General features: G+C 34.4%; 1 protein-coding gene across 1 annotated transcript in view; it reads right to left on the reverse strand.

The window, feature by feature from the left end:
• Positions 1 to 4606: 4606 nt before the first annotated feature.
• Positions 4607 to 19953, reverse strand: part of LOC141345986 (UPF0606 protein KIAA1549) — a 71382-nt gene continuing 56035 nt past the window's right edge. The window contains exons 12-22 of the mRNA XM_073850901.1: positions 19343 to 19548; positions 16725 to 16861; positions 14378 to 14392; positions 12925 to 13130; positions 12533 to 12762; positions 12206 to 12350; positions 10397 to 10723; positions 7800 to 7852; positions 7536 to 7681; positions 7300 to 7427; positions 4607 to 5369 (exon numbers count right to left, since the gene is read on the reverse strand). Of these exons, the coding sequence (XP_073707002.1) occupies positions 5130 to 5369; positions 7300 to 7427; positions 7536 to 7681; positions 7800 to 7852; positions 10397 to 10723; positions 12206 to 12350; positions 12533 to 12762; positions 12925 to 13130; positions 14378 to 14392; positions 16725 to 16861; positions 19343 to 19548 (1833 nt within the window). The 3' untranslated portion in view covers positions 4607 to 5129. The remainder of the gene's footprint in view (positions 5370 to 7299; positions 7428 to 7535; positions 7682 to 7799; positions 7853 to 10396; positions 10724 to 12205; positions 12351 to 12532; positions 12763 to 12924; positions 13131 to 14377; positions 14393 to 16724; positions 16862 to 19342; positions 19549 to 19953) is intronic.

Below are 19953 nucleotides of genomic sequence, written 5' to 3' on the forward strand. Positions count from 1 at the left end.
AGAGCAGGGTACTAATAGTGCCTAAAACTACCAAAATACCTTAGTAAAAACGAGAGCATATAATAAGGCAGGTAGGTAGTCATACTACAACGCAATATAATATGCGTTAACACCCCCAGGGAGTAAAGACTGGTCTGAAAATATGTCCACATTTGACAAGGCAAATATTAGCACTAGGTCGCCGCATTACACAAGGTGGACAAATTGAACAATGTAGAGCCGCTGAAACATTGATGAGCCCTTTTGTTCGAGAATGTAAACAGGACTGCAGTTTCCACTCCACGAGGAGCCGAGGTACCATATGTGCACCAGAGAAACATGAGCTAGAGCTTAGAGGGAGTCTAAACGTCTGAATCGTGATGTTAAGTTACTATGACTTAATAACAATGCTTTTATGTGTATTTTTAAAGGACAGGCTGTGCAGATGGGTGGAATTTTTCAGAGAAAGCCTGCTTATTTAGACCTGCATAATTAAAGAAAACAACAAGCCTGGAGTTATTTTGGTTTGTCTCATGATCCTGTAGTAGGTCCATGGTTAGTTTTTATTAGTGCATGGAAAAAGACACAATTTGATCATCATCTTTTATATGCATAATTGATAAAAGTACAATAAAATATAAATGTAAATCAGTTGAATATAATTATGGATGGGTTGCAAATAACTTCTTGTGGATAAACTAACATTTCATAATGAGGACAAAAAAGTTATTTAATTGATATTTAATGTAAACTATAATGTTGTTCCAAAACTGTATTTTTTTCTTCCTCCGTGAAACATAAAAGATATTGTGAGACATATTTTTCCCCATACAATGGAAGTCAAAGGGTCATTGTGAGTGACTAACTAAACTAAACGAAACTAACCAAGACAAGCATTTGGCGCCATCTACTGGTTTTAGATTGCAAATGCAAATGAAGTAGGTGCTAATGGATGAAAAATGCCATATAAATGGTGTAAATGTCATAAATTTTAGATAATTCAGTTGTCAACTGGCATAGTTGCTTTAATGCATGGACTGAAATGTATTTTAAGCATTAAAAAGGATAAGCTTATGCTTAACCCCATAAAACATATGTTAACCATAGAAAAACATATTTTGCAACTTTATAGGAAATGCATTTTTAGTAAGAATGCATCAGAAATTAAATGCGAAGTTAATCAGTTTATCCACTAGGATGCACTATACACAAATAAATCGGCTCACCTCTGACAAAGTGAGCCTAACAAGATGAAGTAATGAAGTAAACAGCAATTACATGTGTTTTAATTCTGATGAATGCTTGTAATTTAATTCAAACATGAACACTTACCAGTCAGGTTTCATCGGTCGGTGTCTATAACTTTAGTAAAGTTTGACAAGGCAAACAACAGTCAACCATATGGTAATCATTTTTAATTGTCACTTAAATAAAGAATCAGCAGATTTTTAACTACAGGTCAAGGTAGTTCCAATGAGACAAACTTAACAAAAATCAAAAAACTCCAACAAATAAACAAGGGCAGATCAAGTGACAAAGTAACAGAAGTGTCCTTTTTCTTAGAGCAAATGATGCTCCAGTTTGCAACATGAACACAAAATAGTTTTAGCACAAAGGCAAGAACAATTTCAGCATGAAATAAAGTACAAACAGCCAAGGGATCAGTGTTTCAGCGAATCTAATAATACTACAGATTTATGCTTTTCTAACACATCAAAAGCATGAAGACAAGAGGAATATACTGCACCCATTTAATCAACAGCAGTTTAATGAGCAATAGTGCATCTTGGAATAATAATATTATAATAAAAAACACTGTCCGCTATGAAATGATAAGCACTTCATGGCCATAAAATACAGTTGGGAAAAGTAATCAGAAATTAACTTTTTTAAAACATACAGTTGACCTTAATCAATACCTTTGAGTTTAAGTCATTTAAACTGCAATACCATTTACACAGTGGTAATACTGGAAGTACTGACTTATTCAGGATGTAATTATCCAAATGTCTGTTTTTGAGAAACAGATGGAGTAAAAATGAACAAATGAACAGTTTTAAGGAATGCTCTGGGATCAAAATGAGTTAAGCTTCATATGCAGATGCTCTCTAGCATCTGTGACATACTGTTGATTACCACAGATAATCATTTTGACTCATCCCTCAGTTCAAAGTTATGCACTTACAATGGGGCAAGGCCTTTCGGATGGATTTAAAAGCCAAAATTGGTACTATTTGCTTTTGCTGAAGTGGAATTCTGTGGGAATTCTAAAACGTAGTCAGTAAAACAAATTGTGCAGATGACCTAACAAGCAACTGCTTAAAATCAACTACCAATAGGTATGAGTAGTGCATTTAAGAAGAAATTGATGAAAATTAATTTTTCTATTCAATAAATGCCATGGTGAGCTTAAAAGACTTAGTTTGAAAACATTTACAAAAATCCCACCATCCTCAAACTTTTGAAGTTTTGAAGTAACTTTATCCAAATTAATGTGAATTTATTGTTATGAGTTGATGGCATTTTACTCTCTCTCTCTCTCTCTATAGATATATACACTACTAGTCAAAATTTTTGGACAGTAATATTTTGTTTTTTAAGAAGGTCTCTTCAGCTCACCAAGCCTGCATTTATTTGATCCAAAGTACAGCAAAACAGTAAAAATATTTAAAATAACTTTTTTTTTTATTTAAATATATTTTAAAATGTAATTTATTCCTGTGATTGCAAAGCTGAATTTTTAGCATCATTACCCCAGTCACATGATCCTACAGAAATCATTTTAATATTCTGATTTGCTGCTTAAAAAGACATTTATTATTATATTATTACTACATTTTTTTCAGGTTTCTTTGATGTATAGAAAGTTCAGAAGAATGTCATTTATCTGAAATCTTTTGTAACATTATAAATGTCTTTATCATCACTTTTGATCAATTTAAAGCATCCTTGCTAAATAAAAGTATTAATTTATAAAAATGTCTTTCCCAAAATATCTTTTGAATGGTATAGTGTATAAATGTTACAAACGCTTTTTATTTCAGATAAATGCTCATCTTTAGATATTTATATTCATCAAAGAATCCTGAAAAAATTTACTCAGCTGTTTTAAATATTGATAATAATATCAAATGTTTCTTGATCAGCAAATTCAATGATTCAGTGATTTCTAAAGGATCATGTGACACTGAAGCCTGGAGTAATGATGCTAAAAATGTAGCTTTGATCACAGGAATAAATTACATTTTAAAATATATTCAAACAGAAAGCAGTTATTTTAAATAGTAAAAATATTTCACAATATTACTGCCTTTGCTGTATTTTGAATTAAATAAAATCATGCTTGGTGAGCAGAAGAGACTTCTTTAAAAAAACAATACAGTTCAAAAACTTTTGACTGGTAGTGTGTATACATTTTTCTTGTCAACTATAATAATTTTGTTATTTAATTAATAACATTTAACGTTTTATTTAATATTTCTATTTATTTACTTACTTTTAAATCAGCCAATTAACTTGAGGGCAACTTGGAATCCTTCATGGACGACCAGTCCATTCTTGTATTGTAAGTACATTACTGTAAACTTTTTTTTTGCTTACAATCTGTCAAGTTGTACTGAATCTTAAACATTTCTTTAATGTTACCACAGTGGGGTGCAATGATTGGACAGCTGTATGTCCAACTTTCCTGCAGATGCCGAACCAAATAAAGGCATATGAAGATGGAAAACATCACTACTTCAACTACTATTACTGGACCCTAAAGTATAATACTGTGTAGGGTTCTATACTGTGTTATGAAGGCAATGTGTGCTTGACAGCCATTAAAGGAACACTCCACTTTTTTTGGAAATAGGCTCATTCTCCAACTCCCCCCGAGTTAATAAGTTGGGTTTTACCGTTTTGAAATCCATTCAGCCGTTCTCCTGTTCTGGCGATATCACTTTTAGCATATCTTAGCATAGATCATTGAATCCTATTAGACCAATAGCATCACGTTCAAAAATGACCAACGAGTTTCCATATTTGTTGTATTTAAAACTTGACTCTTCTGTAGTTATATCGTGTACTAAGACCGGTGGAAATGCAAAGCTGCGAGTTTCTAGGCTGATAAGATTAGGAACTACACTCCCATTCCGGCGTAATAGTCAAGGAAGTTTGCTGCCGTAATATGGACGAAGCAGGCGGAGTATTATCAGAAATTAGTTCCCAGCTAGTTTAGCATTTGCACATGTGCTGCGTGGTATTACTCCGCCTGCTTCGTCCATATTACGGCAGCAAACTTCCTTGACTATTACGCCGGAATGGGAGTGTAGTTCCTAATCTTATCAGCCTAGAAAATTGAAGCTTTGCATTTCCACCGGTCTTAGTACACGATATAACTACAGAAGAGTCAAGTTTTAAATACAACAAATATGGAAACTCGTTGGTCATTTTTGAACGTGATGCTATTGGTCTAATAGGATTCAATGATCTATGCTAAGCTATGCTAAAAGTGATATCGCCAGAACAGGAGAACGGCTGAATGGATTTCAAAATGGTAAAACCCAACTTATTAACTCGGGGGGAGTTGGAGAATGAGCCTATTTCCAAAAAAAAAAAGTGGAGTGTTCCTTTAAAGTTTAAACTGAGATAAAAGAATCAGCACCATGAGAGAACGGGAAGGAGATGCACTTAGAAATTAAACTTAACCTAAAATAAAATAAAAAACTTTAAAAGATTAATTTAAGGTAGTTTAAGGTAGTTAATTTAAGGAGCCAGTGCAAGGTAAAAAATTATTCAAATGTGAAGGCAGTGTATACACAGCAAAGAAACAACACAATGTGAAAAACACACGCACACCTCTAACAAAAGACCAAAGGAATGTGTGGCAGCCGTGTTTTAGCTTTGTAATCCCGGTCTGTAAGAAGGTAAAAAACATAATTTTTCAGTCTCAGGACGCTGCTTATGTTTAGGACAACTTGAGGAACATGAAAATAAAGGATAAGTCATCTACTCTTCCTGTCCTAATGCTCTCTGCCACCGGGTGGCAGCAGAGGCTACATGACATCACGTACTGTCATCGTCCTCTCAAAAAAGCCACTTCCATGGGAAGTACAGTGCAGTGTAGTGCAGTTTTTGCCTGATGGAGGTGGAGGGGGGAGCAGGTCTCAGCTGTGGTAGCTGGGTACCGCTGCTTGTTTCTGGGAGAGGCGCATCAGCTCCTCTCGGATGGCTTTGATGAGCGAGGCGGAAGAGTGGTTAGGAGGGGAAGGCTCCTCCAGGGGAGCGGAGGGAGCGTAGCCCAGGCCGAGAGAGTCCAGGTGGGGAGGAGCGGCAGATGGCTCCTTCAGGCCATTCCTGGAGGTCTGGAATACAGAGATGGAGGTGTAGTCAAGAGAGCCAAGAACCTAAGCAAAAACGAAGGAAGGAAGGAAGGAAGGAATGAAGGAAGAACAGAAAGCAGATTTTAGAAATTTTAAAGTTGAAAGAGTTCAGTAAAGTTCGAAAAAGTGGAAACGCTTTAGATTAGGAAATACATACACTACCAGTCAAAAGCTTTTGGACAGTAGATTTTTAAATGTTTTTTTAAGGAGTCTCTTCTGCTCACCAATCCATCTATTTCTATGCATCTATTTGATCCAAAATACAGGAAATATTGTGAAATATTTTTACCGTTTAAAATAACTGTTTTTTATTTGAATATATTTTAAAGCTACATTTTCAGCATCATTACTCACATGATCCTTCAGAATCATAATATGCTGATTTGCTGTTCAAGAAACATTTATTATTTTTATTGTTATCAATATTTAAAACCGTTGAGTACATTTTAACGAAGAAAGTCTAGAAATACTTTTATTTAGCAAGGATTCGAAAGTGATGATAAAGACATTTATAATGTTAAAAAGAAAAACTATTTTAGATGAATGCTGTTCTTCTGAACTTTCTATTCATCAAAGAAACCTGAAAAAAATTCTTCTCTGCTATTTTCAACATAATAGTAACAATAAATGTTTTTTTGAGCAGCAAATCAGAATATTCGAATGATTTCTGAAGGATCATGTGTATGGAGTAATGATGCTGAAATTCAGCTTTGAAATGACAGGAATCGATTATATTTGAAAACATATTTATATAGAAAAGGGTCCCGAGCATTTTTTTAGTTATTTTAATTGTAAAAACATTTCAAATATTTACAATTTTTGCTGTACTTTGGATCAAATAAATGCATGTGAACAGAATGCATTATTCACTAATAACTAATTTTTCCCTTAATTGAATGAAAAAAAAAACATGGAAGTAAGAGTTGGAAAAGGACAAATTCCACATATCTTGGCATTTCCTATCTTGCCTGATAGAAAGCCTGTTTATGATGTTTCTTTCACCAGTATAGTTATAGTTTAATTTTAGTAGATATTTTATATTTTATATAGTTGTTTATTATTATGGTCCTATGTGGATTTTGTCATGGACATTTGTATTTTATAGATTATTAATAAATAATATAGATATAGACAACTAATAAATAATAATAATAAAAAAGTAAAACAACAACAAAAAAAAAAAACAATCATTAACATGTGAATGTGTTGTTAAAATATCAAAATATTAAATTCAAATCTCAGGAGGTACTTCCGATAATTATTTTAGCTCAAAAGGGTTTTCCCTGACAAGAGACAATATATAGCTAATAAAAAATTCTAAACCAAAAAATAATAACAAAAATACAAAGAAAAATAAATAAAAATAAATATTAAATATAAATTTGTTGAATTTTGTCAAATAATTTGAATAAATATTCTATATGGATTGAGGATGGAACTTCATGTTCACAATATATGAGTCTAAACACCTTTTTAAAAGAGTAAAGACAATTCTATATGTGACCCTGAACCACAAAACCAGTCAATTTATAAGGGTCAATTTTTGGAAATAGAAATTATACATTATACATAAATAAGCTTTCTATTGATGTATGGTTTGTTAGGATAGGACAATATTTGGCTGGGAAACAACTGTTTGAAAATCTGGAATCTGAAGGTGCACAAATAGAAAAAAAAAATCACCTTTAAAGTTGTCCAAATGAAGTTCTTAGCAATGCATATTACTAATAACAAATTAAGTTTTGATATATTTAAAAATTTGTAGGAAATGTACAAAATATCTTCACTGATCTTTATTTAATATTCTAATGATTTTGGCAAAAAAAATAAAATAAAAACTATAAATTTGACCCACTCAATGTATTTCTGGCTATTGCTACAAATATACCTGTTTTTATGGTCCAGGCTCACATTTGGTCTTTAAAATCTAAGCAAGAGGGTATTTCAGACTTACAGGGTCTCTGTTGTTAGCAAGCTTGTTGTCATCTTCATGATACGGGCTCCAGTTTAACCCACCAGGCTGCCGACTGTCACCTACACGACCTGTCAGACCAACGTGGGATAAATGATGTAGCTGAGCACCTGTGAACAGACATGTATTTTGCATAAAATATACTTTATATTGCATCTTATATACTTTATGTTGCAACATAAAGGCTTTTGTGAAACTGTGAGTTTTTAAACTCATACCTGTAGTCCCACCTACAGGTCTTGGCCTGGCAGAGGAGGGCAGCTCATCTGCGTTTCCCCCTCGACCAGTGTAAAGCGACTCCGGCTGTATCTGTTCAACAGGAAGGGCCTCTCCTGACGGGATGTAGCTGGACCCTAAACCCTGTCTGTAGAGATACAACGATGTCAGACCAAAGCTATTAGCAAACCACACTGTACTCTAATAAAAAGACGTAATCTTTCCCATCACAGTCATTAAATCGGTGTACACATGATCCGACTCACCTATGCAGTAAACCTTGCACACTGGAAGGTGGCAGACCTAATTCAGCATATCTCTGAAAAAAGAAACACAAACATGCTGTCGTTCAGCTTAAAACATGTTAATAATTCTTGGCACATCATTGTACTTTAACGCATAAAAGGCTTAATACACTGCTAAGTCTGAAACACACATTAGCAGCTGTATGTGCCATAATAACCAAAGCTTTTCTGTCTATCAGCCTAAATAAACCCTGTGACCCAGAAAACAGAAAAGCTTTTAAATGGCTAAGCTAGAAATGCCATTTTAAGGACAGCGCACCATTCCCTCCTCCATCTCGACTCTTAAATCAACCTTTGAGTTATTAGACAGTTCATATTTTGCCTCAGTTGGCTTTTGCAATCCCCTTTTTCCTGTTCCATGAAAAAAGCCTCAATCTGACAGAAATACTTCATTCAGGACACAGTGTTGACAGATGAGGCTTCCATTCTGGGTAGTTCATTCTCAATCCGTGGAAAACCCCAAGTCTGAGTTCCTCAGATGTGATTCCAGATTGCTTTAAATCACTCTAGTACATTTTAACACACGCCAAATCACATTCATAATGAAATCAACAAATCAACTTATTGAATCAAACCACCATAACCAGATATAACAAGTGCACTTAGTTGCTGCATCTCAGGACTGCAAAAATGGATTTATACATGCTCAAACATTATGCACACTGCAATAAATGTTTCTCTTACTTCGATTTTTTGTCTTGTTTCCAGCCAAAATATCTAAAAATTCTTAAATCAAGAAGGATTTTCTAGATGAGTAAAAATTATTGTCTTGTTTTCAGAAAAAAAAAAAAAACAAGTCAAAATTAAGTGAGTTTTTGCTTAGAACAAGCAAACAGAAAACAAGATGATTTTTCTTACCCCATTGGCAGATTTTCTTGCTTGTTTCAAGCAAAAACACACTTAATTTTAACTTGTTTTTTTTTCTAAAAACAAGACAATATTGTTTACTAGTCTAGAAAATCCTTCTTGATTTAAGAATTTTTAGATATTTTGGCTGGAAACAGGACAAAAAAACAAAACAAAAAAACAAAAGCATTTTTTGCAGTGTAAATATGTACGGTTATATTTGATCCTGCACCACAAAACCAGTCATAAGGGTAAAAAAAAATTCACATCATGTGAAATAAATAAGCTTTTCATTGATGTGTGGTTTGTTAGGATAGGACAATATTTGGTCAAGATACAGCTATTTGAAAATCTGCAATCTGAGGGTGCAAAAAATCGAAATATTGAGAAAACCAGCTTTAAAGTTGTCCAAATGAAGTTCCTAGCAATGCATATTACTAACCAAAAATTAAGTTTTGATATATTTACGGTGGGAAATGTATAAAATATGATCTTTACGCAATATCCTAATGATTTTTGGCATAAAAGAAAAATCGATAATAAAATATGTAGTCATACATTAATATGATCATGGTTGTGATGTCAATACTCTTTGAATTTCTAAATGTCCCATTTTTGCAGCTTAACAGACCTTTGAGTTGTGATGGAACCATAATGGTTACCAGCCAATATAATTTTTTTTGTATTATTATTAATCATATAGACTGATGTTGGATATTTAATTGTGAATGCTCATTTCAGTATTTTTAGGTTATTTTTATATTACATTCGCTGTCCTGCACACCCTATGCTCACTTTAAGTTATTCTTTACACAGAGATTAAAACATTTAATCTTCAGCAAAAGTTCTATTGATAATGTAAATTATAATACTGTGAAGCCAAAATAAATTACTTTAGAAATTATTTAAATTATCGCAGGTCTTCACCAAATTTTGGCTAGCAATGGAAGACAAAGCTTCACATATGGATGCGTCTCCAGTCTGAATGGTAGTGAATGGAGCGTGACGTCTAGTTAGACCGCAGACTTAGGCAAGGAGAAATCATTCAAGTACTAGATTGTATTAAAAAAACATAATACATCAGCTTTCATCATGTGCTTCTTAATCACATCATTGTAGATCATCTAGCGGCTTCTCAGACAGGATGTGTTCTCAAGACACTGGAAAATTATACGTCTAATCGCTGAGAAAATAATAGCATCTCTCCTTAACAAACCAGACAGTTTAAGATATCATTCAGAATAGCATAGCAGGATTTATGAGCCAAATGCCTAGCATTAACAGTTTGCTCAAATCTCTATAGCGAATAGGGCTGGACGATTAATCGAAAAGTAATCGAAATTCACAACCTCTACCTGACGTAATTTTCCCATGTCTGTTATTCCGCTTTTTTAATACTGTTAATACTTTCCCAATAAAAACATATTGCCATATAGTTGATGTTATATGGATGTGTATGACTGTTGTGCTTAAAATTAACTTAAAATTTTACACACAGCGCCACTAATCACTGTCAGTTCCAAAACAGTGGACCAATCAGAAGACCAGGGAGGCGGGGCAAGCTATGCAGGGTTTTGTTTACAGTACTATTCCTGAGCGATGCGCCTCGCGTTTTAGATGCAAAGAGGTGTTTTGTGTGAATGGCCAGTATGAACCTAGATTCATGCTTGTGCATATAGAGTGACAGGACAAGTACAGCAGATTGTTCTTACCCCTGTGTAGGGATTCAAGGGCAGGTATCCTGGGCCCCAGGGCCGTGGTCCACGGGATGGTGGGCTCGAGGCTGGTGGGGGTCCAGGGTTAAGTCCGACCCCAGGTAGAGTGATGCCAGCTGTGCTGCCCTGAGACGAAGGAGATACGAGGGCGAAGGCATCGTCAAGTAGAGAGTGCATTTGCTGCCGGGCCTCCTCTATAGAGGGCTGAGGGGGCAGGTATGGGGGAGGGGGAGGAGGGTGGCCTGGAGGAGGAGAAATCGGACCGTGGAACACGTCATCCGTCGGGGAGGGACTAGGATGCTCGGGACCCTGGTCTGGGTCCGACTGCAAAATAAAAACAAATACACTATCAGTCAAAAGTTTTTGAACAGTAAGATTTTTTTATGTTTTTTTTTTTAAAAGAGGTCTCTTCTGCTCACCAAGCCTACATTTTTTTTATCCAAAGTACAGCAAAAACAGTAAAATTCAGAAATATTTTTACTATTTGAAATAACTGCTTTCTATTTGAATGTATTTCAAAATGTAATTTATTCCTGTTATCAAAGCTACATTTTCAGCATCATTACTCCAGTCTTCAGTGTCACAGAAAGCATTCTAATATGCTGATTTGCTGTTCAAGAAACATTTTTTTATTTTTAATATTATCAATATTTAAAACAGTTGAGTACATTTTTTCTTTGATGAACAGAAAGATCCAAAGACCAGCATTTATCTGAAATAAAAAGCTTTTGTAACATTATACACTATACCATTCAAAAACTTTGGAGCCAGTAATTTTTTTGGAGGGGGGAGGGTGTAATTATATTTTTATTTAGCAAGGATGCTTTAAATTGATCAAAACTGATGATAAAGACATTTATAATGTTACAAAAAAAAAAATATTTTTCAGATAAATGCTGTTCTTCTGGACTTTTTACTCAGAGAAACTTGAAAATAATTCTACTCATTTTCATTCTTTCATTTTCAACATAATAATAATAATAATAAATGTTTTTTGAGCAGTAAATCAGAATGATTTCTTAAAAAGACCATGTGACACTGAAGACTGGAGTAATGATGCTAAAAATTCAGCTTTGAAATTACAAGAATAAATTACATTTTAAAATATATTCAAAAAGAAAACAGCTATTTTAAATAGTAAAAATATTCCAAAATTTTACTGTTTTTGTTGTGCTTCGGATTAAATAAATGCGGGCTTGGTGAGCAAAAGAGACTTTAAAAAACATTAAATTTGACTGGTAAGTTAAAAATAGAGTAAAAACAGATATTATTACCATTTTAGATGACTGGTTTCTACCTCAATATATTTTAAAATCTTATTTATTTCTGTGATGGAAAAGCTAGAAGTATTAAGAAGCATTTCTTATTATTACCAATGTTGAAAAACACTGTGGAAACTGCTATATTTTTTTAAAGAAATTTGATGAATATAAATTTCAAAAACATTGATCTAAAATAGAATCTTTTATGTCATAAATCTTTACTGCCACTTTTGATCAAATTAAAGCACCTTTGCTGAATAAAAGTATTATTTTAGCAAAACTGACCCCAAACTTTTGAATGGTAGTGTAAGTAAACCTTTAAATAAGCTAAATTAAATCCAACAATAATTATACAGTATTTTTTCAGAAAATGTTGGAAATTAGCACCTGCTAACTCACTACACGGAGCTGATTACAAGATATTTTGAATTGCAAATATATGGAAAAAACGTGAAATAAACAGCGTGGAGTTGATTGCACAGCCCCATGCAGAAGTACAGTGTAGTGAGAGAGAAAAATATACAAATCTCTTCAAGTCACTGACCACATATGCAATGTTATTGACTCCTGGGTATTTCCTATATGTCCCATCACTGTCCGTCGTTATGAGTCTATCTCGGTCAGCATCTGTCAGATCACCGTTCAGCTGTTGTTTCCTTCTCTGTTTAGGAGAACGCTTCCCTCTGTTGCTGCAAAACACAAACATTTTTTTAAAAGTGAGCATATTCAAGTTATGTGGAATTTGTTTTGTTCTAGAAATGTTCCAGTGGCAAAGTATGATATTACAGAAGTTTACAGAGATATATTTTTGCATTTTATTATGTTCCTGAGCATTTTGTGCAGAATATTGTCACTTGCAGGCCCTTTTTACCTTTTCTTGGGCTCAGTGTACAGTGAGGGCATGTGAATATCTGGATCAAGTATCTTGTCAATCTGCATCTGGGCCTTTTGGTAGATTCGGTCCTGCTCTTTGGGGTCACCCAGACCATCGATTAGATCATCCATAGCTGGGAAATCATAATGGCCTTTCCTTTTGGCCCTCAGGCGGATCTTATTGCGATGGTGCTCGATTTCAGACTTGTGCCTTAAAGCTACCTGGATCTGGAAGACAAAGAACAGTCAATGATCTTGGGGTCAATGAGAACCGGATATTGATTATTGGTGATTGGGCTTTTAGACGCTATGAATCAAATTCATAATCGTAGGGACCTTGATGTTTGAAATGGGTCCCTAATGAAAAGCCATATGGGTGGTGAAGGATACCTCTTTGTTGAGCTTAGCGTTTTCTGCAGCTTTGTCATTGGCTGTAGGGCTGGGTAAAGGCAGGGCTGGCATCGGCTGCATAGCGATGAGTTGGATTTTATTAGGGGGGCGTTTAGGGCCATCCGTTGGGCGGGACATTCGGTCAACATGCTCAAAAATGGAGGCTGAAGATAAGGGCTCATCCATGCCATTCATTGGGGGTGGACCTATAGCGACAAATATAAGAGAGTGTCAGACTTCACAGTTGCAAATGATGGTTCAGAAGTTTAGGGTCAGTATTTTTTTTTTTTAAATATGTTAATTATTTGACCAAAATAAGAGGGTTCATACAAAATGCATGTTATTTTTTTTTATTTAGTACTGACCTGAATAAGATATTTCACATAAAAGATTTTTACATATATCAAAATAATAGTTCAAAAGTTTACATAAGCTTAATTCTTAATACTGTGTTGTTACCTGAATGATCCACAGCTTTTTGTTTGTTTAGTAATAGTTGTTCATTAGTCCCACAGATTCTTTGTTTTTTTTTTCATTTTTGTGTATTTGAACCCTTTAGAAAACAATGACTGTATGATATTAAGATCCATCTTTTCACACTGAGGACAACTGAGAGACTCATATGCAACTATTACAGAAGGTTCAAAGCTCACTGATGCTTCAGAAGGAAACACGATGCATTAAGAGCTGAGGGTGAAAACTTTTGGAATTCAGGGTAAATAAAATTTAACTTATTTTGTCTTCTGGGAAACATGTAAGTATCTTCTGAAGGGCAGTACTAAATATAAAAAAATATTATATTTAGGCAAAATAAGAAAAATGTACACATTTTCATTCTGTTCAAAAGTTTTCACCCCCCAGCTCTTAATGCATCATGTTTCCTTCTGAAGCATCAGTGAGTGTTTGAACCTTCTGTAATAGTTGCATAGTCCCTCAGTTGTCCTCAGTGTGAAAAGATGTATCTCAAAATTATACAGTCATTGTTGGAAAGGGTTCAAATACACAAAAATGTTGAAAAATCACAAAATTTGTGGGACCTGAAAGACTTTTCTGAAGAGCAGCAGGCAGTTTAACTGTTCAGGACTAACAAGGGACTCCTAAACAACCATCACTGAACAGAAAACACAGCTGTGGGTCCTTCAGGTTACAACACAGTATTAAGAAACTTTTGAATGGGGTAATTTTATTAACTATTAATGACTCATATGTGCCAAAAACCAACAACGAAATCTGAATCTGAATCAAAATCTGAATTTCTTCTTTCGGGTATCATTTCACACCAGATGGGGGCAGCGTCTTACTGATTCTAAAGAGACTCCTTTCAAATAAAAAGTGACAGATCTCAAGGATGATACATAGTTTTAAAAAAATGCAGCAGGATGACGTTCAAGAAAAATATGAACATGGAATATAAGAAATCGAATGCTACTGTACAAATTGACACCACTCTTACCAATTTTATTCTTCCCTGTGAGCCAGTATGGATGAGCGGATGGAGAGAATGTAAAAGGGAGAAAAGTTAAATGATGGCTGATGTAATGAAGAGGAATTTATTGAGATGGAATATAGCATAAGTTTTACATAAAAGCATGTTTGAGTGGAATGCTGGGTAGGACAGTAAGAAAACACTGTTTTCACTGGAACATAATCAAGAGAAAAGGAGGATGAAAAGGATTTTCGTAAGGGAAGGGCGTTAAAAGGGAACGGCCATCAGATAGAGAGAAAGAGAAAGAGAGAGAGAGAGAAGGTGCTATGACTGAATTCCATTTATTGGCTAGTCAGACTGTAGCCTATTTAGTCTGGTAAAGCAGGAATGAGTGTTGAGAGAGGGTCATCGCCACAGGCACTGTTTGACAAGAGAGGAACACACAGAGAGAGAGATAAAGGCAAAGAGAGCAAGAGAGTGGGGGAAAAAAAACTAGCAGCCAAGAGTAAAGACGAGTGTTAGTCATTCTTCACAAAAGAGGCAGGATGAATGAGGCTGGGCTGACTAGAGAGGAACTCAAGAGGAAGAGCCACAAATCTTCAGCTGAAAGAAGCAGGTTTTATTACTTTCCCCTCTCTGTACATCTTACATCATGTGTTCTTCTTCCACTGGCTATTATGGGGGACTAGGACTGCCACTTAATAAAACCAAGGAATCATTTGGCTTTCTTGGCAGTCAACAAGCAACAAAACAAAAGGGACGTGTCTTAACATTCAGTCATAATTTCATTGGTTGCCCCACATGTAAACTGTCCAATTACATTTTGTCAACAAAAAAATCTAATAAAAAATTAACAAATGGATAAAGAAAAATATTTTAGTCATTAAATGTAAGTTACATTTAAAATTATTTATTTTTTTGCAATGTTATTTCAGTATCATTTGTGACCCTGGACCACAAAACCAGTCTTAAGTAGCATGGATATATGTGACCCTGGACTACAAAACCAGTCATAAGGTTAAATTTTACAAAACTGAGATGTATACATCATATGAAAGCTCAATAAATAAGCTTTCTATTGATGTATGGTTTGTTAGGATAGGACAATATTTGGCCGAGATACATCTATTTGAAAATCTGAAATCTGAGGGTGCAAAAAAATCAAAATACTGAGAAAATCACCTTTAAAGTTGTCCAAATTAAGTTCTTAACAATGCATATTACTAATCAAAAATTACATTTTGATATGTTTACAGTAGGAATTTTACAAAAAATCTTCATGGAACATGATCTTTACATAATTTCCTAATGATTTTTGGCATAAAAGAAAAATCAATAATTTTGACCCATTCAAAGTATTTTTGGCTATTGCTACAAACATACCCCAGCGACTTAAGACTGGTTTTGTGGTCCAGGGTCACATATTTGTAGCAATAGCCAAAAATACAGTGTATGGGTCCAAATTATTATTATTTTTTATTATTTGGATACTAAGTAAAGACCATGAAGATATTTTGTACATTTCTTACCATAAATATATCAAAACTTGTTATTGCATTGTTAGAACTTCATTTGGACAACTTTAAAGGTAATTTTCTCAGTATTCTTTTTTTTTTTTGCACCCTCAGATTCCAGATTTTCAAATAGTTGTATTTCAGCTAAATATTGTCCTATCCTGACAAACCATACATTAATAGAAAACTAATTTATTAAAAATCTCAATTTAAAAAAAATAACCCTTATGACTATTTTTGTGATCCAGGGTCACATTTATATATTGTAATATAATAATATATTATTCATATAAATAAAATATATTATAAAAGTATTTATTCATATATTTTAAATTAGCTTTTATTTTTCATAACTTTTGTTTTCATTTTAAGTTTAGTTTAGCTCTAATTAATTTTCATGTTGGTACTTCTTTTAGTTTGTTGCAAGTTTTTCATCAATTATTTATATTTTATTTAGCTTCAGTTGGATTTAATTTAACAAAAATGATTTTTAAAAGTTTTAGTAAACAATAAAACACTTTTATTGTCAAATTTAACTACATTTTTAAACATGATTTTACACATTTTACCTAAAAATCTTTATTTTTCTACATTATTATTATTATTATTATTATTAACAACTAATACATTGATTTATTATTTTTTAGCACTCACAGTCCTCAATGGGATATACTACCAACTTCATGATGTCATGCATATTGTGGTACATGTCAAGATCTGTCATATCACAAATACGTCACAATTGCAACTGTGTCAAATGCGTGGGACCAGATTCTTGCAGAATCCCTCTGCAATTCAATAGCATGATAAAAAGAATTGCAATATCAATATATGACTGTACCACCAAAGTCAAAACGTACCGTTTAATCCGTTAACAGCTACTTTACGTGGTTGCTTGGGATCAGTGGGCAGACCAGCGGGTCTCATGCCCTCCTCAGGAGATCCTCTGTCGCTGGGAGGGTCACTGCCTATGGAGTCACCCTCTGATGGAGAAATCCTAAGCAAAAGACATCATAAAACCATTTAATTCTAAACCATGCTATAAAAATAATGCTTTTGCCCTTATTGCATCCAATTTATGTCACCTAAATGTGCTTTTAATGACATTTCATCATTTCAAAACAATGCGGGAAAACAATAAATGCAATTCAAAGCAATTAATATACATGAATGTATGAATGCATGAATTTACATGGTACTTGGATCTAATTCCTCCGAACCCTGACATCCTCATCTTGACAGACAATATTTACCCTTCATCCAGTTTTGATGAGGCATGTGTCTCCAGGGTAAAAGCAAGAAGACGATGACCTAATCCTGTCATGCTTTTAAAGAGCACTTTCAGATCTAATGCGACCACACAAAGGTTCATGACTTGGTCATGAGTCCATTACCTATTCACTACCCTTTTAGTCCAGCTTTTTTAATAAGTAGGAATTTATTTATCTCTGATTGGATATTTTAGCTTAGACTAGTTGGTATGTGTTACTAATGCAGACACAAAAATGTGAATTTTTGTATTCACTTACTTTTATTTGTTGTTATTTTATTCATTTTTGTCTATCCAACCAATTTGTTCTGTAAGGGTGGATTTGTAAATGTTATTTACATTTGTAAATGTTATGGGTCTGGCTTTCAGTCTTATATGCATCAAGCTATTTTTAGCTGTACAAAACAGCTTGTTTTGCTGCTTGATATTGCAAATTGGTGTGTCTTGCTATTTTATTGTAATTATTATCTTCATATTATCTTAATTATGAACACACTGGTTTGTAGTGCGAACATTTTTACCGTTAACTGCACAGTGTTATTCTTCTTATTATTTCCCTATAGCGGCTAATAAACTGAAAGTCTCGCCGACATGCTTACTTTTGCGTTGCAGAATACGGTGGATATTTATTTATTTACAGTCCAGAAATATGGATTTTTCTTTTAAAGCAGACAGGAATATATCAGAATTACACAACTTCTGTCTATTTGTGACAGGGTTTCAGGTACTTGTAATATTTGTAAGACATGAGATCTGTGGTAATTTCACCTCTAATACCCTTCTATTGATTAGAGTGTGAGATGTAATCCTTTTAAAAAGCTTTCTATTGATCAGCAGTCGACTCACTCTTAGCTACATTCCTGCCTTTAAATAAATGAAGTTTTTTTTAATATGAGGTTACTGCAGTGAGATGCGAAAAGGAAAGCAGTTTGTTATTTTAGGTGGATATTTAAATACTAGTTTGTGTTTTAACAGAAGTCAGCCTTCACAAAAATAAGTTTATTCATCAATATGAACTAACAATGAACAATACTTCATCTTAAAGCATTAATTAAAGGTACAGCTCACCCAAAAATGAAAACTCTGTCATTAATTATTCACCCTTAAGTCGTTCCAAACTCGTAAGAACTTCATTCATCTTCTGAACACAAATTAAGATATTTGTCTGAGAGCTTTCTGATCCTGCGTAGACAGCATCACAACTGACACATTCAAGACCCATAAAGGTAGTAAGGACATTGTTAAAATAGTCCATGTGACTTTAGTAGTTCAAGCGAACTTTTTGAAGCTGACACGGAAGAGAAGAAATTGTTGGAGTAGTTCACTTCCAGAATTTTTTTTTACAGATAATGTACTCACCCCCTTGTCACACAAGATGTTCATGTCTTTCTTTCTTCAGTTGTAAAGAAATTATGTTTTTTGAGGAAAACATTTCAGGATTTCTCTCCATATAATGGACTTCTATGGTGCCCCCGAGTTTGAACTTCCAAAATGCAGCTACAAAAGGGATCTAAACAATCCCAGCCAAGGGAGAAGGGTCTTATCTAGTGAAGAAAAGATAAGACCCTTCTTCCTGGGCTGGGATCATTTAGAGCCCTTTGAAGCTGCGTTTAAAACTGCATTTTGGAAGTTCAAACTCGGGGGCACCATACATATTCATTATATGGAGAGAAATCCTAAAAAAATTTCCTCAAAGAGCAATTCCTTTATAACTGAATAAAAGAAAGACATAAACATCTTGGATGACAAGGGGGTGAGTAAATTATATGTAAATTTTTGTTCTGGAAAAGAACTAGTCCTTTAAATAAATGTTTTTTTTTTTTTCATTTTTGTTTCTTTGCGCACAAAAAGTATTCTCATAGCTTCATAACATTACAGTTGAACCACTGCTGTAACATGGACTATTTTAACGATGTCTTTACTACCTTTCTGGGCCTTGAATATGGTAGTTGCATTGCTGTCTATGTAGGGCCAGAAAGCTCTCGGATTTCATCAGAAATACAGTAATTTGTGTTCTGAAGATGAACAAAGGTCTTACGGGTTTGGAACGACATCAGGGTGAATAATTAATGACAGAATTTTTATTTTTGGCTGAGCTATCCCCAACTAATGTAGTCAAATAATGATGTTAACAAATGAAACCTCATTTTGAAGGGTTACCAAAAACTCAATTATGTGTAATGTCAAAAAAACATTCATCAGACTTACTGGCCCCTGCGCCGCTGACCATTGCGGGAAGCTTTGGAGGAGGCTTTGGACTTTGGTGTGGGCACCTCTGCGTTCTCAGCTGGATTCTGTTCCTTGGAGGTCGCAGGAAGTGGCAAAGGCTCTTGGATGACCATGAGATCATCCTTACTGTGCTGGCCCATGTGCAGCTTGGCAAAGTCGAACCCCTTCACGCTGGGCGCCTGCAGCTAAAGACCACCACCCAAGAGAGAGGAAAATGTTACTTTGAAGAATCAAAATTAACACGGAAGGATGTTTGTGAAGGAAATAGAAGGGGTTGCAAAAGGGAGCGAGGGATGAAAGTTAAACAACTACATGTTTATTTTAAACTGCTCACAAACACTAGACAGAATCAGGTCAGGCTTTGGTCCAGTTGTTTTTTTTTTTTACAGACGTCAATGTTAAAGCGAATGTACATGAGGCATAAAGATAGAATTTGAATTTCCATAATCCACAGATTCAGTGTCATAAGAATAAATTGAGCAAGAGGACAGTAATTGACTCTCAAATAGACAATGAGAAGAGTGAACATTCAAAATGGATGCACTTGATTAGAGGTCAGCAGACTGACCGCGGGCCAGACCAGCTAGACG

This window comes from Garra rufa, chromosome 11 (genome assembly GCF_049309525.1).
Source record: "Garra rufa chromosome 11, GarRuf1.0, whole genome shotgun sequence".
NCBI lineage: Eukaryota > Metazoa > Chordata > Actinopteri > Cypriniformes > Cyprinidae > Garra > Garra rufa.